General features: G+C 45.9%; 1 protein-coding gene and 1 long non-coding RNA gene across 4 annotated transcripts in view; one reads left to right on the top strand and one right to left on the bottom strand.

The window, feature by feature from the left end:
- Nucleotides 1-8,952, bottom strand: part of TMC7 (transmembrane channel like 7) — a 54,625-nt gene extending 45,673 nt beyond the window's left edge. The window contains exon 1 of one of the 3 annotated variants that reach the window (XM_086692952.1): nt 8,728-8,952. In XM_086692952.1, coding sequence (XP_086549078.1) covers nt 8,728-8,794 — 67 coding nt within the window. In that variant the 5' untranslated portion in view covers nt 8,795-8,952. The remainder of the gene's footprint in view (nt 1-8,727) is intronic. The other 2 variants (XM_086692951.1, XM_086692950.1) reach the window with 2 other exon arrangements.
- An 11,721-nt stretch (nt 8,953-20,673) lies between these two features.
- Nucleotides 20,674-25,517, top strand: LOC147573083 (uncharacterized). Its single transcript, XR_015245616.1, has 3 exons — nt 20,674-20,817; nt 22,633-23,194; nt 25,407-25,517. It is a non-coding gene; the product is annotated as an uncharacterized LOC147573083 (long non-coding RNA).
- The last annotated feature ends 943 nt before the right edge of the window (nt 25,518-26,460 follow it).

Genomic DNA, 26,460 nt, shown 5'->3' with positions numbered 1-26,460 from the left:
TGCCCTTATGGGCAAGCCAGAGGAGACCAACAGTAAGCAAGTTAAGAACAATATATTTCAGGGGCACCTGGGCGGCTCCGTTGGTTAAGTGTCTGACTTCGGCTCAGGTTATGAAAAAAAGAGTAATATATTTCAGAGGCTGACTGTGTGGAGAAAAGTAAAGCAGGGATGGGTTGGAGCAAAGCCAGCAGGAAGGTGGAGGGTGGGGGTAAGAGCCACATGGTTACTGGGGAGAAGAGCATCCAAGGCAGAGAGAAGGGCAAGTGCAAAGGCCCAGAGGCAGGACCGTGCCCACTCAGTTCAAGGAACAGGAGGGAGGCCACTATGGCTGAAGGAGAGTCAGCAGAGAGGAGAGTGATGAGTTAAGAGTTCAAGGGGAGAGACAGGCCAGACCAGACAGGGTCTGTGAGCCATGGTGAGGACTCTGGCTTTCAGTCGAGTAGGTGGGAGCCATGAGGGGTCTGGCGCAGCAGAATGACATATTCTGACTCCGATTTAACAAGATCTCTCTGGCCAGCCCTGTGGCTATTTCTGTCCATGAGCTGCATAGGTTGGCATGGCTATGTCCTATCCCAAGGCATCAAATGTCAAAATGCACTGTCCTGCAATGACAGACATGTTCTATGTCCGCACTGCCCAGTACATGTGGCTACTGACCAATTGAAATGGGGCTGGTGAGAGTCAGGAAATGAATTTTTAGTTTTAGCAAACTTTATTAAATTTATATTTGCATAGCCCCACGTGGCTAGTAGCAACGTACCGGATAATGTAGAGGGGCCTCGTTCTTAGGAGGCCAGAGCCTGGTCTGAGAAGGGAGGATCCAGGGCCTTGGGAGCCTCCCCCATCTGCCAGACTTCACAACTGCCAGGCTAGGAGGACCTGTATGAGTCACACCGCCTGGCACCTGGGTGGGGCCTAGGGACTGGCTGGGTGCAAGGCTTTACGACCAGATGAGCAAACAGCCTTCAAGAGGAGTGACTAACTGGGCAATCAGAGCCACGCTGGGCCCTGAACCCAAGTCTCCTGGTTTTCAAGTGGGTGGAGCATCCGGTGGGCTATACGTGGGCAATCACTGGGATTCTGTCTGCCTGAGTGGACCACAGACATAGTGGTTAAGAGCACAGCCTCCAAAGCCCACTGCCTGGAGTCAAATACAAGGTCCACTTGCTACTTTGTTGACCATTCCATGCCTCAGTTTTCCACCTGTAAAACGGGGATCCACCTGGCATGACCATCCTGAGGATTGGATGGCTATTATATGCTTAGAAGAGAGGTGAGCAAACCTTACTTTTTACTTACTATTTACCACCCAGTCTCTGTCACAACTCCTCAACTCTGCCGTTGCTGTACGAAAGCAGCCATAATCCATAAATGAATGGGCATGATTGTGTTCTAATAAAACTTGATTTATAAAAATAGGTGGCAGGCTGGATTTGGCCCGTGGGTTGTAGTTTGCAGACCCTTGGCTTAGAGCAGTGCCCAGCACATTGTGCTTTATATCCGGTCATTTAGTAATGAACTCAATGTACAGGGAGATTTTATACGTGCCGTGAGGGATCTCGCTATGGACCGAGCTACTCCTTCTGTGGAGTGTTTACCTTCCTTGGCCAAGATTTCTCCAGAGATTTCCAACATTCCTGGAAGCAACAACAGAAACTAGCCTTTACCGAGCATTTACCATGCACCATGATTATGCCAAGCCCTTTATATACCTATCTCCTGTCATCCTTACAATTACTTCATCCCTGGGTCCTTCTTACATGTGCCTTCATTCTGCAGTAAGGAAAGCTCAGATAACTCTGCCCAAGGTTGAGCTGAAGTCTGAACCCTGAGGGCAAAGACCTCCCCGGGTCTTATTCACTCTTACATCCCTGGAGATTGACATGGGGCCTAGCACATCTCAAATCAAACAAACATTTGTCTAATAAACACGCAGACATGCTGGCTCTACAGTCACAACATTAATGTCCTTCTGTTTCAGTACTTTGTCAAGTAACTTCCCAGAGTCTCAGTTTCCTCAGGGGTCAAATGGGCAAATAACACCTTGGGAATTGCTCTAATTCGAGAAAGTTACCCACTTGAGCCCAAAGTCACACTGCTGACCAGGGCCTACCGTATGAGGAACGGGTTCCTGCTCACCTGACCTCCTCCCCTCTCCTCCTCCCGTCGGCTCCAGCCTGAGGCCTCCCCAAAGATACCAACATCACTGCCACCTCCACCCTGTGCTCCCACTGTATGCCCTTCTGGATGCTCTGTCCACCTGCACTTCCTATGGCTGTTCTGTTACACCCTCCAGCCTCTGTCCGCGAGTCCACGGCTCAGAGAGACCTCTCTGACCACCTCAGCTAAGCAGGCCTTTCCCCTCTCTAGCTCATCACCTGTTTACTTCCTTCTCAGCAACTACACTTAGCTGTAACTACCCTATTTCCCTCTTTACCTGTTCAGTGAGTGTCTCCCCCGCTTGACTAGAAGCTTCTTAAAAGCATGTCCCTGGCCTGCCTCTTTCAGCAGTAGGTTCCACGCCTGGTACACGGTCATGACTCAGGGTCAGTTCCCTTCCTCCTCTCCCTGCTGGTAGGAGGGGGGAGCCCCACTGAAGGTCTGGGTGGTCCCACACTCAAACAAAGCTCCTTTAAAAAGCAACCAGATTGCAACAATGGTTACAACACTGAGAAGTCATTTCCCCCTTTCATCCCTCTAAATTCTTCACTTCCTGAAAAAAACAAAAACAAACAAAAAAAAAGCCACCGAGGGCCTTTGGGCCTCATCTGGCCTGAGTTGCTGGGCAGAGCTCAGCCTTTTCAGACAGAGGGGGAAAAAACAATTCAAGGTCAGACGGCTGGCTCACCAGAGAACTAGTGTGGCCTGAAGTGATGCGTGCCGTCTCCAGCTGTGTCCAGTCCTGCAGAAGATCCCTCCCTCCCAGGGTACCTTTCAGGGTACCACCCTCCCAAGTGACCCTTGGGACATGTGTAAGTAAGGGTGCCGAGTGACCCTGATGAATGGGCTTAGCAGGTAAGGACAACAAACACTGCAGGATGAATGGTTACTTGTCTTCAAGCTTAATACAACCTCTTGGGCTGAAACAACCCAAAGAATTGCTTTAATTATCTAATAGTGTAACTCCAGAGAGTAGAAGTACACAGCACGGGAAATCAGCAAATCATATAAGATTAAGGCTACAGAAGCCCCTAATAATTAATAATAATAATAATAATAATAGGAACAGCTACCATTTGAGTGCTCAACACCCAAGTCTTCAACATGCTTATCTCATTAAATCCTCTCAGAGACCCTAGCAAATAGGGGTCTGATTATCCCCATTTTATGGGTAAGAAAACTGAACGTCAGAGAGGTAACAGGACTCGCTCAAGGTCACACACCGTATAACTGGCCAAGTTGGGATTTGTATCTGGGCCAGGTACAAACTACTACTCTCTTTATCTTAAAAACAAAATAATAATAATAATGACAATAAGAGTAATAATAATAAAATGGGTCCCAGCACCCCCTCACAAAAGGAGTCTAAAGGGGCTGTGTAGTTTTACCCCTTACCCTTCCAAGCGTTCCTGCTCCAAAGGCCCAGACTAAGTCCCACCCTCTGGAAAATGGGGTCAATGCAAATAGTCACAACATCGGGGCCCTCGAGGGCCCCTCCCCGGAGTAGTGCCTCTTGAGGAGGACAGAGGAGGGGTGAGTGGCTCTGAAGCCATCACAGAAGTTACAAGCCTGGCCATGACACAATGACAATCAGGCCATCTTGAGTCACTTGGGTACCACCGATGAACAAAGGGGTAATGGTCACAGCAAACCCCCACATGAGGGTTAAGAGTCCCAGAGGTTGGCCAACCCTCAAATCGTTAAACACAGAATGACCACAAGACCCAGCAATTCCACTCTTAAGTACCTACCCAAAAGAGCTGAAAACAGATGTTCAATCAAACACTTGTACACAAGTGCTCACAGCAGCACCTTTCCTAAGAGCTGAAAGCTGGAAACAATCCAGATGTGCATTAACGGATGAACGAATAAGCAAACTGTGGTATAACCATACAATGGAATAATATTCAGCCATAAAAAGGAATGAAGAATGGATACAGGCTATAATGTGGATAAGCCTTGAAAACATTGTTTATGCTAAGCAAAGAAGGGAGTCACAAAAGGTCACACTACTGTATGATCCCATTTCTATGAAATGTCTAAACTAGGTAAACCCACTGAGACAGAATGCAGACTGGTGGCAGCCAGGGGCTGGGTGAAGGGGGAATCAGGGAGTGATAGCTTAATGGACAGAGGCCTTCCTTTGGGAGTGATGACAATGCAACTAGATAGAGGTGATGAATGTACTAAATGCCACTGGATTGGACCCTTTCAAATAGTTGATTTCGTTATGTGAATTATGCCTCAACTTAAAAGTCAATGAATGGGGCACCTGGGCCTGCTTAAGATTCTCTCCTCTCTGTCCCTCTCCTCCTTTCCCTCTCTCTCTCTCTCTCTCTCTCTCTCTCTCTCTCTCTCAAAAACAAACACTGAAATAATAATAATGAGAATAAATACATAAAAATTTAAAAAATAAATAAATCACTGAATGCATTCTGGTTGAAGATGATGTCGTATGAAGTGCTTACTGACTGGAATATGGCAAATGTTTGGCAAAGGGGAAACACCAAGTCATTCCATTCAACAAACAGCACATGCCAGGAGTCATGGGACTGAGGGGTATGGAGTGGGCAAATGCCTCCTGGGGGCACTTGAGATAGAGGGGGGTCTTTGCTCCTCGGAGGTGACATTTCAGCTGAGATCAGGCAGAACAGAACAATGACCTTCAGACCTGAGGAGAAGAACATTGGAAGGGAACAATGGGTGGCTGGGGCCTGGGGGCATGAGTGGGACAGGAGCAGGGGTCAGGAGAGGTAGCCAGGGGCTGGCTCAGAGTGGCAATCCTGTCTATAGATCCTGGGAGAAGGTGGGCCTCCAGCCTTTACTCCTATCAGAACCTTCACTTCCTAGTCATGGAAACCGAGGCAAATCAGTGTCTGAACTTGGGTCTGTTCAATTCCAAAATCCCTGCTCTTAAAAATGATATAACTTGCCGGGGCACCTGGATGGCTCAGTCGGTTAAGCATCCGACTTGACTCAGGTCACAATCTCACAGTTCGTGAATTCGAGCCCCGGGTCGGGTTCTGTGCTGACAGCTCAGAGCCTGGAGCCTGCTTGGGATTCTGTGTCTCCCTCTCTCTCTGCCCCTCCCCCATTTGTGCTCGGCCTCTCTCTCTCAAAAATAAACAAACATTTTTAAAAAACTATTTTAAATGATATAACTCAGGGTGCCTGGGTGGCTCAGTTGATTAAGCATCCAACTTTGGTTCAGGTTATGATCTCATGGCTCATGGGTTTGAGCCCTGCATCGGGCTTTGCACCAGAGCCTGCTTCCGAGCCTCTGTCTCCCTCTCTTTCTGCCCCTCCCCCACTTGCATGCACTCTCTCTCTCTCAAAAATAAGTAAACATTTTAAAAACTGATAAAACTCAAGAGAAGTGAGAATACAGTCCAATGGATACTTGGACAGGATGAGGCCAATGGGCCATGTGGGCATGAAGCAGGGACAGAGTCTAGCCTATGAAAGGGGAGGCAGTCAGGGAAGGCTTCTAGGAGGAAGTGACACCAGACTGAAAGAAGAGGAGTATGTCTTACAAAGGAATAAGGTAATGAATGGCACTTATGGCAGAGGGAACAGAAGGGGCTTTGCAGGCTCTAGAAGCATCACAGTACCAAATCATGAAAGGTGTGCACTCAACTATTTCCTGAAGGTGTACTATGTACTAAGCACTATACTAAGCATGGGGACATGACGGTGAGCCCAGCCCTGGGCTTATCATCTAGTAGGGAACAGAGACATTAATAACAACAGTTAATACTTACATGGTCCTGTGACAGCCACAAAAGTCTCCAAGGTGGCTGCCAGTGACCCTCTCCCCCAAATACCGACATTCACATCCTTACATAGGTCCTTTCTACACGGAACAGGGCTGCCCCATGTGACCAATAAGATATTGCAGAAATAACAGGTGTGATCTCCAAGAGCGGATGATCAAAGACATTAGGACTTCTTTGCCCTCTCCTGGATCATCTGCCATGTCAACAGGGCACTCAAGCAGCCTTCTGGGAGGTCCATATGGAGAGGCTTCCGGCCAACAGCCAGTGTCGGTTCGCCATCTGAGCAAGCCATCTTTGGAAGGGAACCTCTAGCCACAGGCAAGCTTTCCTAAGATTTGCATCCCTGGCTGATACCATGATTGCAACTTCCTAAGAGACCCTGAGCCAGAACCACATAGATAGGTCATCCCCAAATTCCTGACTTGCAGAAACTGTGAGATAAGAAGAGATTATTACTGTTCTAAGCCTCTAGGTTTGGGGATAATTTGTCAACAGTATAGATAACTAATACAAGTCCTTACGAAGTTTTTAATGTAAATTAACTTTCTTAATCCTTATACTGACTCCCGAAGTAGGTACTGTCACTACCTCCATTTAATACATAAGGAAACTGAGGCACCAAACCCTTCAGTGCCTTGCCTGAAGACAAAACCAGTACATGGAAAATGAGGATTTACATCTGGGAATCCAGAGTCTAGATTCTCAGCCACTACGCTATAGCTGTCAGTGTGGCTTCGGGTATACTTCATTCATTCATTCATTCATTCATTCATTCATTCTTTCAACACATATTTAGCATCTACGTACCGGACACTGTTCTGGGTGTTGGCAGAAAAAGAGAAAGCACTTGCTTTTCATGGCACGCACATTGTAGAAGAGACATCTAATAGACAAGAAAACAATCAAACCAGATGACTTCAGAAGGTGGTAAGTGCTTTGAAGGAATAAACAAGGGAACCAATCAGGGGAAGAGAGATGGGAGCACTTCTTCAGACAAAGTCTCCAGAGATCTGCCTCTCTGAGGTGACATCTGAGCAGAGATCTGACAGGAGGAGGAAGAGGCTGCCTGAATGTAGTTCAGGCAAAGAGAACAGCTGGTGCAAAGGCCCCGAGGCAGCAACAATATATTGGAGGAATTTTCATCATTTAGAAAGATGCATATTTCCCAATCTGTAAACCAGATCCCCTTTGTCTCCTGCCACTCCAACTGTGCTTTCATGATGCCCATAGAACAGGCCACCATTTACAAAGCACAACAGAGTTACAAACACAATCCCTTCTGAGCCTCCCAGTCAGGCTGGTGGATACAAGGTGATAAAACATCATTTGCCCTAAGGACAGGGAAGACCTTTTAGTCAGAGAAGCCAGTTATGACACTCATAAAAAGAGGCTTACAAAGTCTCCTTAAACACCCAGCAGAGACCGAAAATAGATGAATCTCATGCCCTCTTTCTGGGAAACCACGCCTGGCATCTTAAATGTGATGGATTGTGCCAAACTGAGAGCAAGGTAAATGGAAACCAACTAGAAAAACACTTGAATGGCTCTGATTGAATGCCTGAAGTTGAGCTGATGCCAACACTATTAACAATGAGCTAAAAAATAATTAGCATCCAAATGAATCTGACTTCTGTTTTCTGATTCCTGAGCAAGTTCCCAGGGTTTGGGTCTCTCTAGATATCTTCCTTCCTCTTCTTCAAGATGCAGAGAACAATCCAATCAGAAGGGCCCAATGCCCCAATCTACACTCACGGTTTACTTACTGTAAATTCTTGTGACAAAACTTCTATTCTCAAATTGAAATAGAGGAAACGCTGCTTGTAAAACTCACAGCAGGTTCGGGGCACATGTAAGATGCAAACACTATTGGGAAGCCCGCCCGGGTGCTGGCAACTTTTTATCTTGAATGGGTAGCAGTTGTACATATTTATGTAAAAATTCACTATGCTTACACTTCACTGTAAGTTTTACTTGATAAAAAATGAAAAAGAGGGGTGCCTAAGTCAGTTAAGCGTCTGACTCAGGTCATGATCTCACAGTTGTGAGAACAAGTTCTGTGTGGGGCTCTGCACTGAGTGTAGTGCCTGCTTAGGAATCTCTCTCTCTCTCTCTCTCTCTCTCTCTCTCTCTCTCTGCCCCTCCTCTGCTCATGCACTCTAAATAAATAAATAAATAAATAAATAAATAAATAAATAAACAAACAAATAAACTTTTTTTTTTTTTTAAAGGAAAAAGACTGTAACACTTGGCTGGCTACCATTTATTATGCCTTTCTGTGTACCAGGCACTGTGCCTGGCACTTCACATATTTTTCTCTCAACTAATCCCACCAACATCCTAGTCCCATTTTACTGCTGAAGAATCTGAGGCACAGAGAAGGCAAGCCATCTACCAAACATCACACAGCAATAAACAGCCAAAGCAGAATATAGCTCCAAGTCTGTCTAACTGTAAAGCCTGAAATGTTACCGGAGGCAGACATCTCGTGCCACAATGTTAGGGCTGGCGAGGCGCTCACAGTCTTTTCAGTTAACAGATTAGGGATCCCTAGAGCAGTGACGGGAAGGCACCACACGGTCAGGGCTCCCATTCCGGCGCTCCTTTGGGGAGGGCATGCGGCCTCTGAATTGGATGAGGATGGCTTGCAGGAAGGAGACCAGGAGAATGAGAGATCCGCTTTCCCCCAAAGCCAGGAGCACCCGGCGCGGGCAGGTGGCGAGGGGCTGGGCCCCAGCCCAGCTCCCGGCAGCTCGCCCGCGGGCCGCCCGGAGCGCGGTCCCCGTCGCCCTACCTGGGTGGCTGAAGGGCTGCCTGCCGGGCCTGCCTGGCGGGAGCGCACTGGCACTGGACTCGCTCATGGCTGCGCCCTGCGCCCCGGAGAGGCCGTCGGGGCCCCGCTCTGGCGCCGCCGCCGCCGCCGCCGCCAGCTCCCGGAGCCGAAATTCCAGGTTCCGGCGCGGACGTCACAGAGGCCGGGGCGGGGGGCGGGGCGCGGAGGAGGCCCTTTGCACGTGCGCCGCCCGCCCGACCCCTCGGGGGCCCGGGAGCCGGTGGAAGTGCCGGTCGCCGGCGGCTGGAGCCGGGATCGGAGACGCGCTGAGGCGCCCCCGGCCCCGGAAGGCTCCACCCAGCGGCCGAGATAAGGGGAGGCTTCCCGACGTCTGACTAAACTTAAAAAGGTTGATTAATAAAAACAACCGAGACTCTGAACAAGTGTATCTAGTAAGTTACCATTTGGGTACAAAAAGGGGGAAAAAAAGATACCTGTACCGTTTGTAAATGCGATTGGGGAGCTGGCTGAGTAAAGTGCAAGGGAGAATCTCACCATATGAGTGTGTGTTACAAATTTCGCGGCATATCCATGTTTCATCGCTCTACATCTATCCATGTACGGTTTAAAACGCAATTAAAAGTAATTGCCAAATGTAAATAAATGTAGAACGATTAACTAAATGTAATTCTATATGCATTTGTATATAAGTAATTGCCAAGTGAAATAAATGAGGAAGTGTAGATAAAACTCCTGTGCAGGGGCGCCTGGGTGGCTCAGTCGGTTAAGCGGCCGACTTCAGCTCAGGTCACGATCTCGCGGTCTGTGAGTTCGAGCCCCGCGTCAGGCTCTGTGCTGACACCTGGGAGCCTGGAACCTGCCTCGGATTCTGTGTCTCCCTCTCTCTGACCCTCCCCCGTTCATGCTCTGTCTCTCTCTGTCTCAAAAATAAATAAACGTTAAAAAAAAAAAAAAACTCCTGTGCAGAATTCCAAATAATTTAGATACTTCAAGGAGGTGGAGCCTAATTCTCCACCCTAAATGTGGCCTACACACCCTACACACTGTGATTTCCTTCTAAAGAGTGCATTATGGGTGGGAGGGCAAGTAACTTAACCTGGATAATACTTGGGAAACACTTTGTCAGACAGATATTCAAAATCAACCCCCCACGGTGATAAGTTCACATTGATGGCATACACTCTTGGTATGATGTGATGAGAATCACGCTAACTGTGGGGTCTTTCTCCCCAAAACCTGTAACTATAGCCTAATCAATCATAAGAAAACATCAGACAGCAGTGCCTGGGAGCTTCAGACTCTTGGGTTTTTGGATCAGGTCATGATCCCAGAGTCTCGGGATTGAGCCCCCACATGGGGCCTCAAGCTGAGTGTGGTGGAGCCTGCTTAAGATTCTCTCCCTATGCCCCTTGCCCTCATTCTCTCTCTCTAAAAAAAAAAGAAACAAAGAACAGAAGTGCCTGGGTGGCTCAGTCAGTTAAGAGACCAACTCCAGCCCAGGTCATATCTCAAGGTTTCATGAGTTTGAACCCTTCATCAGGCTCTCTGCTTTCAGCGTGGAGCTGATTCCATCCTCTTGTCTCCCTCTCTCTGCCCTTCTCCTGCTCACGCATGTGCTCTCTCTCAAAATACACGTTAAAAAAAAATTTAATTAAAAGAAATAAAAACAGACAAATCGCAAACGTGGGACGTTTTACAGGATACCTGATAAGTACTCCCCAATTGTCAAGTTCATCCAAAACAGGGGGAGTCTGAGAAACTGTCAACAGCTAAGAGGAACCTAAAGAGACATGACTATCAAGTTCAAGTGTAGTGGGATGAGGAGGATACAGGATGTGGAACCGGAGGGGGTGGGGAGAAGCATCTAAGCAAATCTGAATAAAGTATGGACTTTAGATAATAATGTGTCAGTATTGGTTCATCTACTGTGAGAAACGTATCATTCAAAGGAGTTGGGGGGGGGGGTAGAGAAACTCTTTGTACTATTCTCTCCCTACTGTTCTCTGTATGGAAACTCTGTTCTCTCTGGACTATTTTCTGTTACTTTAAACTGTTCCAAAATAGAAAATGTATTTATTTTTTTTAAGTAATTGCTTGGCTCAAAATAAAGGCTATTTTTATTGTAGTTAAGGGTGGGGTCTCTGGGTTTCCCGTTGGAACCCAGTTTCCAATTATTCCCTGAGTGAGCTGGGCCACATGCCTCCACCTCTCTGGGCTTCTGTTTTTCACATGTAAAATGAAGATATATTAGTAGGTCCTGAGCTGTAGTGACAATACTCTTGTCTGAAATGCCTGGGAGAGCATCTGCTGATGCAGGAGGAATCCTAATCTGGATGTGAATATCACACCTCCACAAAAGAAAATCCAAACAAAGATATAAGTGAGAAAGTAAAACCATGGAAGTACTCAAAAAAATTTTTTTAGAGAAGGGTTTTTTTTTTTTAAAGTATCATCAAGGGGATAGGCCTTATTGAGCTTGACTGAAACCCAGAAGCCAAAGAAGCATAAATCCAACTATATAAAAATGTAAAGTTCTGCAACACAGTGACATTTGTGCAAGGATATTCTTTGCAGTGCTGTTTATAACAACAAAAGACCAGAAGTAGCCTAAATCTCCATATGTAGGAGGCTGGTTAAATACATTTTGACACAAGTGTCCAGCTATTATATAACTCTACATGTAGACATATAGAAAGTTCTGCATGTAGAAGTATATAATTAAGTGACAAAAGCAAAGAACAAAAGAAGTGTATTAGATAAGCTACCATTTAGGTAAAGAAAGTACATGCTTGCACCGCCTGAGTGGCTCAGTCCATTAAGTGACCGACTCTTGGTTTCAACTCAGGTCATGATCTCATGGTTTGTGAGTTCAAGCACTGAGTCAGGCTCTGTGCTGACAGCTGTTGGAACCTGCTTGGGATTCTCTGTCTCCCTCTCTCTCTACCCCTCCCCTGCTTGCTCTCTCTCTCTCTCTCAAAATAAATAAACATTATTTAAAAAAAAAGAAAGTATATGTTTGTAAATGCATAGTTTATCTCCAAACAAGGTTGTAGGGTGGGGGTATTTAGCAAGTGTTCTTTTTTTGTACTGCATAGACATATTACCTATATGCACGTTTGTATTTTTAAAAAGTAAAAGTCTGAGGCAGAGAAATATTGACAAATGGTGGCAATTTCTATCATGACACAGTGCCTCCCTCTTCCCTTCCTCACTAGAGGTTAGTTACCTCCCAGTCCCCTGTCCTGGCCTGGAAGGGCGTGGCTGGAACCCAATGGGGTACAGGTGCGTGATGACCTTGGAGAAGAGGCTCAGAACTCCAGGTGCAAAGCTCCTTCCTGCTGGTCTCACCTGGCACCTAGCCCTGGCTTGGGTTTGCATCCTGGACTAGGCGGGGCCTGAGATCCTCTCCAAAGCAAGGGAATGAGCCCACCTTGCTGAAGAAGACTCCTTTCTCCCAGGAAAGAACTAATTTTTTTAAAATTTTATTTATTTTGAGAGAGAGAGAGAGCAGGGAGATGCAGAAAGAGAGGGAGAGAGAGAGAGAGAGAGAGAGAGAGAGAGAGAGAGAGAGAGAATCCCAAGCAGGCTCCATGCTGACAGTGCAGAGCCCTGCAGTGAGATCATAACCTGAGTCGAAATCAAGAGTCAGTCAGCTGACAGAATGAGCCACCCATGTGTCCAAGGACTAATTTTACAGGAATAGAAATGGGGTAGTTCTTCAGGAAAAAGTCACAGAAATCTCCTGTTTGAAGTAGAAGAGGAAGAAGGCTGTTAGCTGGACAAATTCAGACAGAAGGATGGCAAGTAGGACAGAAAACAGAACAGAACATCACTTTCATTTTCAAGGGGAGGCACACGTCTTGCCACAGCACCCCATCTTCTTTCTCAGTTTAGCGCTTTGTCTTGTCTATTTTCTACAAGACAATGTAGGAGGCTTGGTGAGGATTCTCTTTTATTGTTAGGGGAATAATGATAATAATTACTGCTTATTGAAAAATTACTTTGCATCAACCTTTTGTCATACATTACCTCACTTAACTTTCATCAATACTAAGACAATGGGCGTCTCTAAACCCCATTTATAGAGAAAAGAGCCATGTTTTCCTTAAGAGAGAGGCACATGGGGCGCCTGGGTGGCTCAGTTGGTTGAGCGGCCGACTTCCGCCTAGGTCATGATCTCGCGGTCCGTGAGTTCGAGCCCCGCGTCGGGCTCTGTGCTGACCGCTCAGAGCCTGGAGCCTGTTTCAGATTCTGTGCCTCCCTCTCTCTGACCCTCCCCCGTTCATGCTCTGTCTCTCTCTGTCTCAAAAATAAATAAACGCTAAAAAAAAAAAAATTAAAAAAAAAAAAAAAAAGAGAGAGAGGCACAGTGGAATGACTCCCGTTTCCTCCTTCCCACCATCCTCCTCTGGGTCACCACTCAGAGCACCACTGCCTCCCCCAAGGCAGGGACTGCCTCCTGACTGTCTCCCTGACTTATCCAAACGTTGTCTACACAGCAGTCAAAGCCAATTTCCAAAAAGAAAGTTGGATCTTGTCATCTTCCTGCTTAAACAACCCTCCTCCAATGGTTTCCTCTTGCCACTTAGAATACATATGCACCCTGCTTATTGTGTGGGGACCAGGCTTTTGCAGGACCCTTCCAACCCCATCTCCTACCATCGCCACTGTGGCTGGCCTCTTTTCTGCTCCTTGGATGCATCTAGCATGTTCTTGCCTGCAGAATTCACGTTTGCTGTTTCTTTATGCTTGGAACCTGCATATCACACTTGCCCCTGATTTTGTCCATTTCTCTCTTCCCATGGCAAAAGATGGTGGTGTCTCAGCTCCAAGTTTATATAACCTCTGTGAGGACTGAATAGAGATCTGAGTCATAATTCCCAAGTCCTGGGAGGGAGCGTCTGATATACTTACACTGAAACTGATGTACTTGACTTAAATCAAGAGTAAATTTCTGGCCGTATCACCCAAGTTCTTCATGTAGGTTGTCCTGGTACAAACAGGACTCCCTGAGCCTGTTTCCGATTCTGTGTCTCCCTCTCTCTCTGCCCCTCCCCCGTTCATGCTCTGTCTCTCTCTGTCCCAAAAATAAATAAACGTTGGAAAAAAAAAAAAAATTCAAACAGGACTCCCTGTGCATTGACTGCCTTGGAAACTTCATCCTCCTGCCCCCACCAATTGTCATTCCACACGTTGCCTACAACAGAAATGCTCTGTAAATTGTAAATCTCTAAGTACATGTTTATACAGTAGCTTGGCTGTGCTATAGACTTATAACTATAGGTTTGCAAAATTGGACAAAGGAGAGAGAATTTTACACACCAATAGATGCATGCAAATAAAGCATATTGTTTCAGTTAATTTACGAAAAAAGAATTAGCCAAGGTCTTTGCTACTTTGCATTTTTCAAAATCTATTTTGAGAAAGCACGCAGGGGAGGGGCAGGGAGAGAGGGAGAGAGAGACCAAGCAGGCTCTGCACTGTCAGTGTAGAGCCTGTTAACGGGGCTCCATCTCATGAAGTGAGATCACAACCCAAGTCGAAGTGGAGAGTCAGACAGACGCTTAACCGACTGAGTCACCCAAGTGCCCCTGTTTTTGCAACTTTAAATTTTCGTGGATAATTTGAGTTTATTGTTGGTTTGTTTGCCTTTTTTACTCATTTGGTTGGTTTTTTAACTCATTTTTTAACTTGGTGTAGGCTGATTCGTTTTTATTTGATAACCCAGTGTGATTCTCTTAAGGGATAATGGGAATTTGTCCGAAGGGTAGTGGGCAAGATGCTACTGGGCTTCAGAAGGAGACAGAAACAGTCACACCAAGATTTTAGCAGTAGTTTTTCTAGGTGATGACGGTAGACATTTTTTTTTTTTTCTTATTGCCTTTCTGTATTCACCAGCTTCTCTACAAAATTGCACTCATAACCGATAAATGAAAGTTATTATTTTTAAACATATTGTAGGACACCTATTCTTTATCCCTGTGCTTCCTCTTGGGTCAAACTTTTTTTTTTTTTTTTTTTTTTTTGGAGGAGAGAGAGACAGAGAGTGAGTGGGGGAGGGCAGAGAGAGAGGAAGACACAGAGTCCGAAGCAGGGTCCAGGCTCTGAGTTGTCAGCACAGAGCCCAATGTGAGGCTCGAACTCACGAACCGCAAGATCATAACCTGGGCTGAATCGGATGCTTAACCGACTGAGCCACCCAGATGCCCCTGAGTCACACTCTTAATAGAAAAACACAAAGATGCTGAACATGTAATTTTTATCATTGCTACAACAGGTAATAATGTATGCCTGCTAGTTTGGCTGTGTGTTCATAAACAATTTTACCCATAGAGTCCCCGGATTTCACATTTGCAAAATCAACAGATTAGAGGAGTGGTTCTTAACCTAAGGTGATACTCTGCCAGGGGGCACTTTGGGAATGTGGGGAGGAATTTAGCAGTTACCTTGGACAGGGGATGCTACTGACTTAATTCAAAAGTGAAAGCCAGGTTACTCCCTAGCAATGAGCTGATGGGTTCCATCCCACACAATAAACATCCTGTTTCCTGGGACACAAAGTGCCCAAGATCCAAGCAGACACGCAAGCAGATGAAAACCCATTCTAATGATCAGAGCCAAAACCAAACCCCATCTTACAAATAAATACCCAGTGTTTTTGTATGATTTGAACCTGTACTGAGTTTCTCAGGAACACAGCCACTGTATACATTGAGGAGAGTGCATGTCTCCTAGCTTCTAATTCTGTCAAGAGTTATTCGCTATTTCAGAAAATCAAAGCTGCTCAGGGTAGTTGGGTCATCACTACTACACCCCTGTATCGCTCTGCTGTTGTAGCTGAAGCCTTTGAGATGTTTCTTCTAGAAGACGTCTACTGTTTCATGACTATTATCCTCTTACAAATACTTTGGTTTTATCCTTTTTTCCTCTTAGGCTTGGGTCAGTATATTGTTTGGTTTCCCACATTATTTGCGCAGGTAGGGTTATACCATGTTCAGGGAACACCTGTAGAGAGCCAAGAGGCTCCCTCCCTTGCTTCTCCTTCATTTAAGTAGATTCACATGCCCCTTGTTCACCAGTCTTCCTCCAGACCACGTGTTTAATACTGCCCCTTCTGTTCCCCTATCCTCACCACTCTGACCCTTGACTTCAATCAAGAATAAGTTCTTGGCCTCATCACCCATGTTCTTCGTGTAGGTTTTCCTGGTGAGGTGGGAAACAAAGGTAGAAAGACATATAGGTAATATTAAATTTCCTTATAACCTGCAGCCCCGTTCAGAGATACTTCAGGCTGGCAGAATATGACATTCCTCCTCCAGGAACTCCTGCCTTAATGTTAATGCCTCACTAGAGGGAAAAACAACCTTAACTTGACAATAGCAAGAACTCCAGGATCCTGTGAGTCTTCTTTAGCATATGAAAGTCCTTCTTTTTTAATTAAAAAAATTTTTTTAAAGATTATTTATTTTGAGAGAGAGAGTGAGAGAGCAGGGGAGTGGCAGAGAGAGAAGGAGAGGGAGGATCCCAAGCAGGCTCTGTTCTGTCACCACAGAGCCCGATGTGCAGCTCAATCCCATGAACCGTGAGATCGTGGCCTGAGCCGAAGTGAAGAGTCAGATGCTTAACCGACAGAGCCGCCCAGGTGCCCTAAAAGTCCTTTTGGAAACTTCCCGTTGCTTTTACCTCCCCCAACTCCCAAGTATATCATCAGTCACTCCTCACAACCCCAGTGCAGCTTTTCCTGCCCATGGGTCCTGTCCCTGTGCTTTAATAAAACCACCTTTTTGCACCAAAGATGTCTCAAGAATTCTTTCTTAGCCATAGGCTCTGAACCCCAACACTTCAAACCACATAAATTCCACAAACTGTCTATAACACTGTAACCTACTCATGGGGTTTTGGGTTGATGGTGGAGTAAGTGGGGTAAAAAAGATGGCAGAGTAAGGCAGTAAGGGAATTTAATTTTTCATTTGCCTTTGTTTCCCACATCACCATGGCAAGCACTTAAACCCCCTTACATCTTGATGAAGGTGATATTAGGGCTCCAGGACATGGGGTCTATAGGTTTCTGGAGATTAGGCTATAGATAAGCTTGCCTTTTTTCTTGCAGTTTACTGAGTTGTCTGAAGGAGACTCCTGTATGACTGTGATCTCTATCAGGCAACCATCTGCTTTCTTTCCTTTCCCTTGTCCTTGGGCAGCCAAGAGTGTCAGGAATATCACACATACCTCACCTTGGAGGAGGGGGGTTGCTGCTAGCCTGTACTTTGCCCTCAGCTTGCCCCATGCTCCCTCATTGTACTCTGTATGATTTTTTTTTTCCTGGCAGTCATCACATTCTAACGAAATATACATTTGACTGGGGGCACGTGGGTGGCTCAGTGGGTTAAGGGTCCCACTTCGCTTTGGCTCAGGTCATGACCTCACAGTTTGTGAGTTCGAGCTCCGCTTTGGGCTCTGTGCTGACAGCTCAGAACCTGGAGCCTGCCTTAGATTCTGTCTGTCTGTCTGTCTCTTTCTCTCTCTCTCTGCCCCTCCCCTGCTCACACACTCTCTCTCAAAACACGAACATAACAAATACACATACACATTTGACTCTTTTATGTGTATTGTGTGTCTCCCTCACTAAAATGAAAGTCCCACAAGGGCAGGGATCCTGGTGTGTCAGTGGTCACTGACAGATTCCCCTTGTCTCAGTTGTCTAGCACACAGGAGGCGCTCAACGATTCCAGCTGATTGCATAAATTGGGTTTGTTCATTTAGGATTATAAAAGGGGATCCAAACTCTGAGTCAGCTCCTGATGAAATTTTCTGTGAAAATGGGAAAAATAATGGGGTGTGGGAGGGGGACTCTCTCTTCCTGGTATGAATTGTCCCAGGATGTTTAAACACAAAACTTCTTTATTTGTAGTCATGAAAACTAATCTTAAGGCAAATTGCAAGGTCATTCAGAAATGGTCAAACACCTCTGAGGTCAGGAGAGGCTCAGCCCGTTTTGAGTTTTCCAGGCTCTTGGCTGTCAGCAAAGAAAGGGCTCTTAGCAAAGGACCCCTCCCTGCTGGAGAGAGCTCAGCTGCTATTTTAAAGACCTAAGTGTTTACAGTCAGGCCTCCATGCACTTCCACACTGGCCTGTCCCTTCCCAGGGGGCTCAGAGATGGACCAAGGGCCCATCTGGAAATCGCTTCCTTCCTGACTCTCAGTCCCCACTTGGACTGCAGCCTTAAACCACTCCCTTGCCTTCCCACAAAGCACAGACCATCCCCCTCCTCCCAGGAGGATTCAGTTTTAATCCCCTCCCTTCAAGAGCTGAATCCCAACAAAAGCCGAGAGTATTCCCAAAGTCTGCTCACAAGCCTAAAACACAGCTGTTAGAGCTGATCGTGTCCACTTGGGTGACAGGGGAGAAAAAAATCATCCCCTCAGCTTGTTTTGCACACACCTCCAAGATGTGGGGCATAGGACAATTGCCACATTAAATTTTTATTGTAAACGCCTAGGTTCACCTGTGCCTCTGAGTGTGTCAGGTTGCAAAGCCTTCTTTCTCAGAAGGACTGTTTTATTCTGTTGTTATCCTTTTTCATGTGAAAATGTCCTATTTGCAGAGAGAGGTGGCTGAGAGCATGGGCTGTGGAGCCAGACAGCCTGGGTTCCACAGGCGGCTCTGCCACTCAATAGCTGTGTGGTCTGAGGCCAGTTGCTAAGCCTCTCGGTGCTCCTGATATCTCATCAAAGGATTCTAATGGCAGTGATGAGGGAGCATAAGGCAAGCTGACACCCTGCAAACACCTCTCCCCCAGGTGGGATGTGTGTGACATTCCTTAGGCACTCATGGCTACCCAAGAACCAAGGAAAGGAAAGGAAGCAAATGGTTAACTCAGATCACAGTCAGGCAGGACAGGGGTCTCCATCAGTTTACATATGTCTTGGTAAATTACAAGAAAACGGCAATCTTATCAATAGCCTAATCTCCAGGAACCTATAGACTCAGTTTCCTGGAGCCCCAACATCACCCTCCCCTCCATAGTGATGTGGGAAACAAAGACAAGAAGGAAATGGCTGGTAAAATGAAATTTCTTTATAACCTGCAGCCCATTGACAAATACTTGAGGCAAATACAAAGTATAATATTCCTCCAGAACCCCCTACTGTCCTAATGGTAATGCCTTACTAGAGGGAAAACCACCTTAGCTTGACAATAGCAAGGCCTCAAGTATCTTAAGAGTCCTCTTTAGCATATGAAAGTCCTTCTAGAGGCCTCCCTTCGGCCTTTATCTCCTCAACTCCATAGTATATAACCAGTCATTCTCCACAACCCCCCAGGAAGCTCTTCTGCCCACGGGTCCTGTCCCCGTGTTTTAATAAAATCACCCCCTTTTTTTTTTTCTCCAATAAAATTACCTTTTTTGCACCAAAGACATCTAAAGAATTCTTTCTTGGGCAGCTCCGGACCCCCACCACCTCAAAACCCCATCAACATCATCTACCACCAACACAGGGCTGTAAGGCAGGCAGGGGTCCTGGGGGCAACATTTATAGAGACACCCAGCGTTTTGCAAGTGCAGGGTTAGCACCTGAGAGTATCTCCCTCCTCCACCCTCTTCTTCTTCCCCCAACCCTAGTCCCAGCCGAGCTCTTAAGATTGTTGGAATTGATGTGGCTTAAAGTAGAGTCTGAGAGCCAAAGGCCAAGAAAGAATTCTTAGATGTTTTTGGTGCAAAAAGGTGGCTTTATTAAATAAAGCACAGGGACAGGACCTGTGGGCAGAAAGAGCTGCACTGAGGTTGTGAGGAGTGACTGGTTATATACTTTGGAGTTGAGGGAGGTAAAGGCAACGGAAGCTTCAAAAAGGGTTCTCTTATGTTAAAGAAGATTTACAGGATCCTGGAGGCCTAGCTAACATTGTTTTCCCCTCTAGCAAAGCACTGACTTTAAGACAGAAGTTGCTGGAGGAATGTCATATTCTGCCTATCTCCAGTATTTGTCAAGGGGCTGCAGGTTATAAGGAAATTTAATTTATCTACGTTTCTTTTGCCTTTGTTCTCCACATCAGAATGACATAAGGAGATCAGTTCTCCAAGGCATTTAGAACAGTGCCTGGTCCAGAATAATTGCTATATAAATGTTTGTTAAATGCACTAAACATTTTTTATTAAAGGTTTATATTACTAAATGCTAATGTCTTTTCTTCTTTTTTAAATTTATTTTTTATTAAAACATTTTTTTACATTTATTTATTTTTGAGAGACAGAGACAGAGAGAGACAGAGCAAGTGTGGGGGAGGGGCAGAGAGAGAGGGAGACACAGAATCAGAAGCAGGCTCCAGGTTCGGAGCTGTCAGTGCAGAGCCCCACGCGGGGCTTGAACTCACAAACTGAGATCATGACCTGAGCCGAAGTCGGACACTCAACCGACTGAGCCACCCAGGCGCCCCTTTCTTCTTCTTTTAATTGTTTTTAATGTTTATTCATTTTTGAGAGACAGATTGTGAGTCGGGGAGGGGCAGAGAGAGAGGGAGACAGAGAATCTGAAGCAGGCTCCAGGCGCTGAGCCCTCAGCACAGGGAGCACCACGGGGAGCTCAAACCCACAAACCGTGAGATCATGACCTGAGTTGAAGTCCGACGCTTAACGGACTGACCGACCCAGGTGCCCCTTAACCGACTGACCGACCCAGGTGCCCCTCGTTTTCTCTTCTTTTTATATAATTTTGCCCGGTGTTGGTCATGTGGAAAAAAAAGACTGGTGACCCTGGGTTTGCTCCCAAAGTTTATTCGAGAAATGTTACTGTTTTGTATATTTCAGTCACTACACCAGGAGGCATATGATGTCAGATTGTCCCACTGACACTGATGATGGATGTTGGCTTGGATTTTGAGATGCTAGGTTTGGAGATTTTACTTCCTTGGTTAAGTTTATTCCTCGGCATTTTATTCTTTTAGGGGCAATTGCAGATGGAACTGTTTTCTTAAGTTCTCGCATTTGGGAATTTTAAAGCGCCAAGTTTGGACCACTTTGACTTGCAAACATTCCAGGTATGTAACCAAACCAACGTGAGTGCGATCATCGACCAGTCACAGAAACTGCACCAGGTAGGTTGTGGCACAAGGAAAACTTTATTTGCAGCAAATAAGTGAGGTCACGGGAATGGCTTCCAAAGCCCAGACTCCCCGAGAGAGGGTGAATGGATATCTTTAGGATTAGGATGAATATTTAGATAGGGGATCTCTGTCATTGGACGAGAGGCGGGCATAAAATTGCGCATGCGCAATAAGGAAACGTGCCTAGACAACGTTGTATGTTATGTAAATGAGGCTTGTGCTCCTCCTGGGGAGGGGATTTTAGTAGTATAATGAGGTAAAGGTTATGTTGGGTCATTCTAGGGGTGACTCCACAGTCCATCTGCGCAGGGCCAAATGGTCTGGCTTGTGGGTGTGGTCAGGGCAGTCGCCATCCCACCCCTGAGGTAGTTTTGGGTTTCATTTGCCAGAGTTAAGAGGAAAGCCGGAAAAAAGCGCTAAAGGAAAAACGTAAGACAAAGGCTAGTGAGTACAAGCAGGTGGGCGGTAAAGGTCAGTTCCTGGGGTCTAGCTGGTGACACGTTTGCTCTTTGGTGAGTTACAGGCAGAGACCACTCTAGGCGGAGTTGTGTCACACGGGAAACTTTATTTGTAGCAAATAAGGAGATCAGGAGGAATAACTTGCAAAGTGGTAACTCTTCAAGTGGAGGTGAGTGGGTTGCTGTTCTTTAGGGTTATAATGAATATTCAGAAAAGGGAATCTTGTCACTGCATGTAAAGTTGGGCGTAAGGTTGCCCAGGCATACTTTGAAAACATGCCTATGCATGTATCCCATGTTGTGTTAATAAACCTGTATTCCTCCGTGGGTGGGGATTTAATTTTTTTCATGTTTATTTATTTATTTTGAAAGAGAGAGAGAACACGTGAGCAGGGGAGGGGCAGACAGAGCATCTCAAGCAGGCTCTGTGCTGTCATCACAGAGCCTGATATGGGGCTGGAACTCATGAACCTGAGATCATGACCTGAACTGAAATCAAGAGTCAGATGCTCAACCAAGGAAGCCATCCAGGTGCCCCTTGGATGGAGATTTTAACATTAGAATGAGATAGAGCTCGCTGTCAGCAGGTGTGAGTCAGTGTTTGAGCTCAAACTGGTCTAGGCTGGCGGGAGCTCTTGTTTGCCTCTAAAAGACAAGGTTGGGGTGCCTGGGTGGCTCAGTCAGTTAAGCATCAGACTTCAGCTCAGGTCATTATCTCGTGGTTCATGGGTTTGAGCCTTGCATCTGGCTTTGTGCTGATAGCTCTTCTGATTCTGTGTCTCCTTCTCTGTCTTCTCCCCTGCTCACGCTCTGTTTCTCTCTTTCTCTCAAAAATAATGTTAAAAAATTAAAAAAAAAAAAGATAAGGTTAATGTTTCTGTCAAGAAGGGGGATGAGTAGGGGACTTGCTGGTGACAGTTTTAACCTCATTAATCCTGTGGGGCACAGTTTCAATCCTGCAGTAGGTCAATCTTTATTTTTGAACAGTGCTGGGAGTTTTACAATTGATTTATTGTGTCTGATATGTTTAGGCTATTTTCTGGCTTGGTAGAGACCATTGGGTTTTGCATTCCCTTTTGTTCCCTTAAGATCTTTAACTACTGAGGTTTTTGTATTTCTTAGTTCTTACACCCCTTAGGAAGAGTTCTGTAAGAAGTGTTGCCAGGGCAAGCAGTGCTGGTGAACTGTAGATCACAGAAGATAGCTGGGGGTCTAAAATGACTTCTGCTGTGCCACAAAAGTTATATATCATCTTTCTTTTTCTAGGGATCCCCCCCCCAACTCTTTCTGCTTATAGTTATATCTGTAAATTATATTCCTTTTGTTAACATTTATAATTTTTCTTTAGGGTCCTTTCTCAGGGTCAAGATTTGGGTCAATCACATCTTTGCAATTAAAAAAGTCAAATACCAGAGTGATTTGTGATCATCAGCAAGAAACAAACAATGTCTGTGCATTAGAGAAACTTGTAAGCACCTGATTAAAGAAGATATCAGGTCAACCACACCGGTGGGATGAACCTCTTCCTCTGACACAACCTCACCTGTTAACTGGAGCTATTCAGGAAGAAAGAGGCAAATGCAAATTGTGGGATGCTCCTGAGAAGCAACTGGCCAGGGTGTTTCAGCAATGCCAATGTCTTACGAGGAAAAAAAAAAAAAAGATGAGACAAATTAAAATTCAAGGAAAAGGAGATTAAAGAAGGATAAAGAGGCATGAAGCTAAATGCCATTCATGATCCTTCGGGCCTCTACCAGGGCAGCTAGCTTGAGCATCCTCACAACATGGCAGCTGTCTTCTCCCAGAGCCAGTGATTCAAGAGAGTGAAAGGCAGAAGCACTAGTATCTTTTATGACCTGGTCCTGGAAGTCACATACTATCATTTCCACATTATCCTATTGGTTACACAGGTCAGTACTATTTAGTGCGGGAAGAGTACACAGGGGTGTGAACACCATGGCATGAGGGTCCCTGACTGCCATATTACAGGCTGCCTACCACAAGTACCTACCTCATGGGGTTGTGGAAGGAATGAAATGCATTAATAAATGGAAAGGATTCCAGACCAATGCTCTGCATACAGTAGGTTCTTATCAATGTTAGCTTTTGGTATTATTGGCCCACAGGGTAGCAGTTTGCTTTTCTTTAACTATATATCACTGTCACAAATTTTAAGGCAATAATCTTTCAGTCTTAACCTAGCTTAACCTAGGACACTCCTCAAAATCACCTGTGGGATTTTTCAGTTTAATACTACTTTTTAGGAGTACCTGGGTAGCTCAGTTGGTTGGGAATCTGGCTCTCTTTTATTTCTTTATTATTATTATTTTTTTAAATTTTGATATTGAGAGAGAGAGACAGAGTGTGAATGGGGGAGAGGCAGAGAGAGGGAGACACAGAATCTAAAGCAGGCTCCAGGCTCTGAGCTATCAGCACAGAGCCTGACATGGGGCTCGATCTTAACAAATCATGAGATCATGACCTGAGTGGAAGTCGGTCGCTTAACTGGCTGAGCCACCCAGGTGCCCTGGGAGTCTGACTCTTGATTTCGGCTCAGGTTATGAACTCATGGTTCCTGAGGTGGAGCCCCTGTTGGGCTCTGCACTGACAGCTCGGAGCTTGCTTGGGATTCCCCCCTTGCCCCTCCCCCTCCATCTCTCAAAATGAATAAATATGGGTGCCTGGGTGGCTGAGTCAGTTAAGCATTGGTCTCTTGATTTCAGTTCCGGCTGTGAACTCACGGGTTCGTGGGATCAAGCTCTGAGTTGAGCATGGAGGCTGCTTGGGATTTTCTCTCTCCCTCTCTGCTTCTCTGTTCCATTTCTGCTCACATGAGCATGTGCTCACTCTCTCTCTCCCACTAAATAAATAAGTAAATAAATAAACTTTAAAAAAATATACTTTTAAAAACAATTTTAAGTGGTTTTTAAATTTATGAAAATAACAATGCTTGTTCAGCCTTACAGAAGTATGTATAATATATGCTTGTTTCCCTCCCTGGGAGTAACTACCTTTAAGATTATATTCTTCTGACCACTTTATCCTAATTTATAGATATACTAGTGTTAAATAAATGGGATTCTAGTGTATGTATGGGTGGGTGACTTAGAAACTGGTTGAATGGTTTATCTTGGGAATCATGTATGTTATGTCTGTGCATTTGTGTGACAGTCTCCAGTCCCACCCTATTCCCCAGGGACTGACCATTGAGAGATTTTTTTTCCTAGGGGGTAGGGGCATATTTTCATAATTTACCATTCCACGACGTGGAATGGAATAATGGAGTCATGACAAAGTTTGATCCCCAAATAGGTCGGTAGGCTTGATTCTATTTCAAATCTGTAATGCAAATGTTGGGGAAAGTCTGTGAGCTTTGGAGTCAAGGCAAGTCTGGATTTGAATGTTGGCTCTGATGCTTACTAGCAGGGTGACTCTGGGCAAGGTTTGCTTCTCTTTGTATCAGTCTCTCACCTTCAGCCTCCATATTTGTAAAGCCACCTCATGGAGATATTAAGTGAGGTCATCCGTGATGTCAAGTGTCAGGCGGACTCCTAGCCTGAATTACTCAGTGTAGGTTAGCTGTGTTTCCTGTCACCGCACCCTTTGGACGGACTGCGGAACTGCCCACAAGAGGGCGCAAGTGAGCAGGCGTGAGTGCCTTGCAGCCCTTTGAGCGCCGCCGTGGGGGCTACGGCGGTTCAGCGGCCACAACATTGCAAACATCCCTGGAGTGTGTGTAAACACGGTCCTGTCCTCTCCGGAGGTGGCTGAATGAGATTGTGTCGTGAATATAATGAGTGCCCCGGGGGGTGGCAACAGCTCTGCTCTGCCTCTGGGGAGCCTGCCTTCTGGTTGCTATGGAATTTTCACAGCCGTTCTCTTCCCAAAAGCACCGAGTCAAATCCCTTTTGGGACAAAAAGCCTTAGTTTCACCACCTTTAAAATAGATGGCATCATACTTTCCAGTCTCTCCCCATCAGGTTAGCTGGAGCAACTTGGGCAGAGCCGGGGCCACTGAAAAAAGTGAATGACCACGAAATAACATGCTCCTATTTTTTCAATGTATTTTTTTTTTAACTGGCTAATCATGACAGACCTAATCTTACCTCGTTCAACCCTCAGGACAACGTATGAGGAGGATATTATTATCCCTGCTTGATGATTGAGAAAATGGGAGTCACAGAGAGGGCTAGCAACTTTCGCAATGTCACACAGCTAGGGAGTAGTAGAGGTAAGTTTCATGGTCTTGTTTGTTCAAACTCCACAGCTGGTGGGTCTAACCACTGCACACACAGCCTTTTTGCTTGAAGTGAAGACTGCTGGACTCAGGGTCAGAAGTCATGGGTGAATCACGGTTCTTCCACTGCTGAGTCAATTTGCAAGTCAATTTGCTGAGTCATAGGCAAGTCTCAACAGTTTTTTTTCTGTTTCTCCATGAAAACTTTGGGTCTGGGAAGAGTTATGACTTCACTAACATCCCTCTCTCATGGGGTTGTGTAGGTGTCAAATGTGACACGGGTGTGAATGTGCTTTGCAAACTGTAAAGCGAGGTACACACAGAAGAGACAGTGATTAGCTGATGATAGGAAGAAGCAATCAGGGCGGCAGGGTCCTCATTGCATTTGTGGATTGGTTTACTTTTTAAATTTTTTTTTTCAACGTTTATTTATTTTTGGGACAGAGAGAGACAGAGCATGAACGGGGGAGGGGCAGAGAGAGAGGGAGACACAGAATCGGAAACAGGCTCCAGGCTCCGAGCCATCAGCCCAGAGCCTGACGCGGGGCTCGAACTCACGGACCGCGAGATCGTGACCTGGCTGAAGTCGGACGCTTAACCGACTGCGCCACCCAGGCGCCCCTGGTTTACTTTTTTAAAAGTTTATTCATTTTGAGAGAGAGAGAGAGTGCATGCGCGTGTGTGGGGGGGGGGAGGGGCAGAGAGAGAGGGCAACAGAGGATCCCGAGCAGACTCCATGCTGTCAGCACAGAGCCCAATGCGGGGCTTAAACTCATGAACTGTGAGATCATGACCTGAGCCGAAACCAAGAGTCGGACGCTTAACCGACTGAGCCACCCAGGTACCCCTACTTTCTTCTCCTGTCTTACTTAGTCCCTTACTGTATTCCTTTAACAAATACCGAGTGCCTGCTATATGCCATGCTCTGTCGTGGGCACT

The sequence above is a fragment of the Puma concolor genome, chromosome E3, assembly GCF_028749965.1.
Source record: "Puma concolor isolate L17-30 chromosome E3, mPumCon1.1.hap2, whole genome shotgun sequence".
Lineage (NCBI taxonomy): Eukaryota > Metazoa > Chordata > Mammalia > Carnivora > Felidae > Puma > Puma concolor.
Note: the sequence above shows the minus strand (reverse complement) of the source record. Positions and strands in the feature narration are given on the sequence as shown.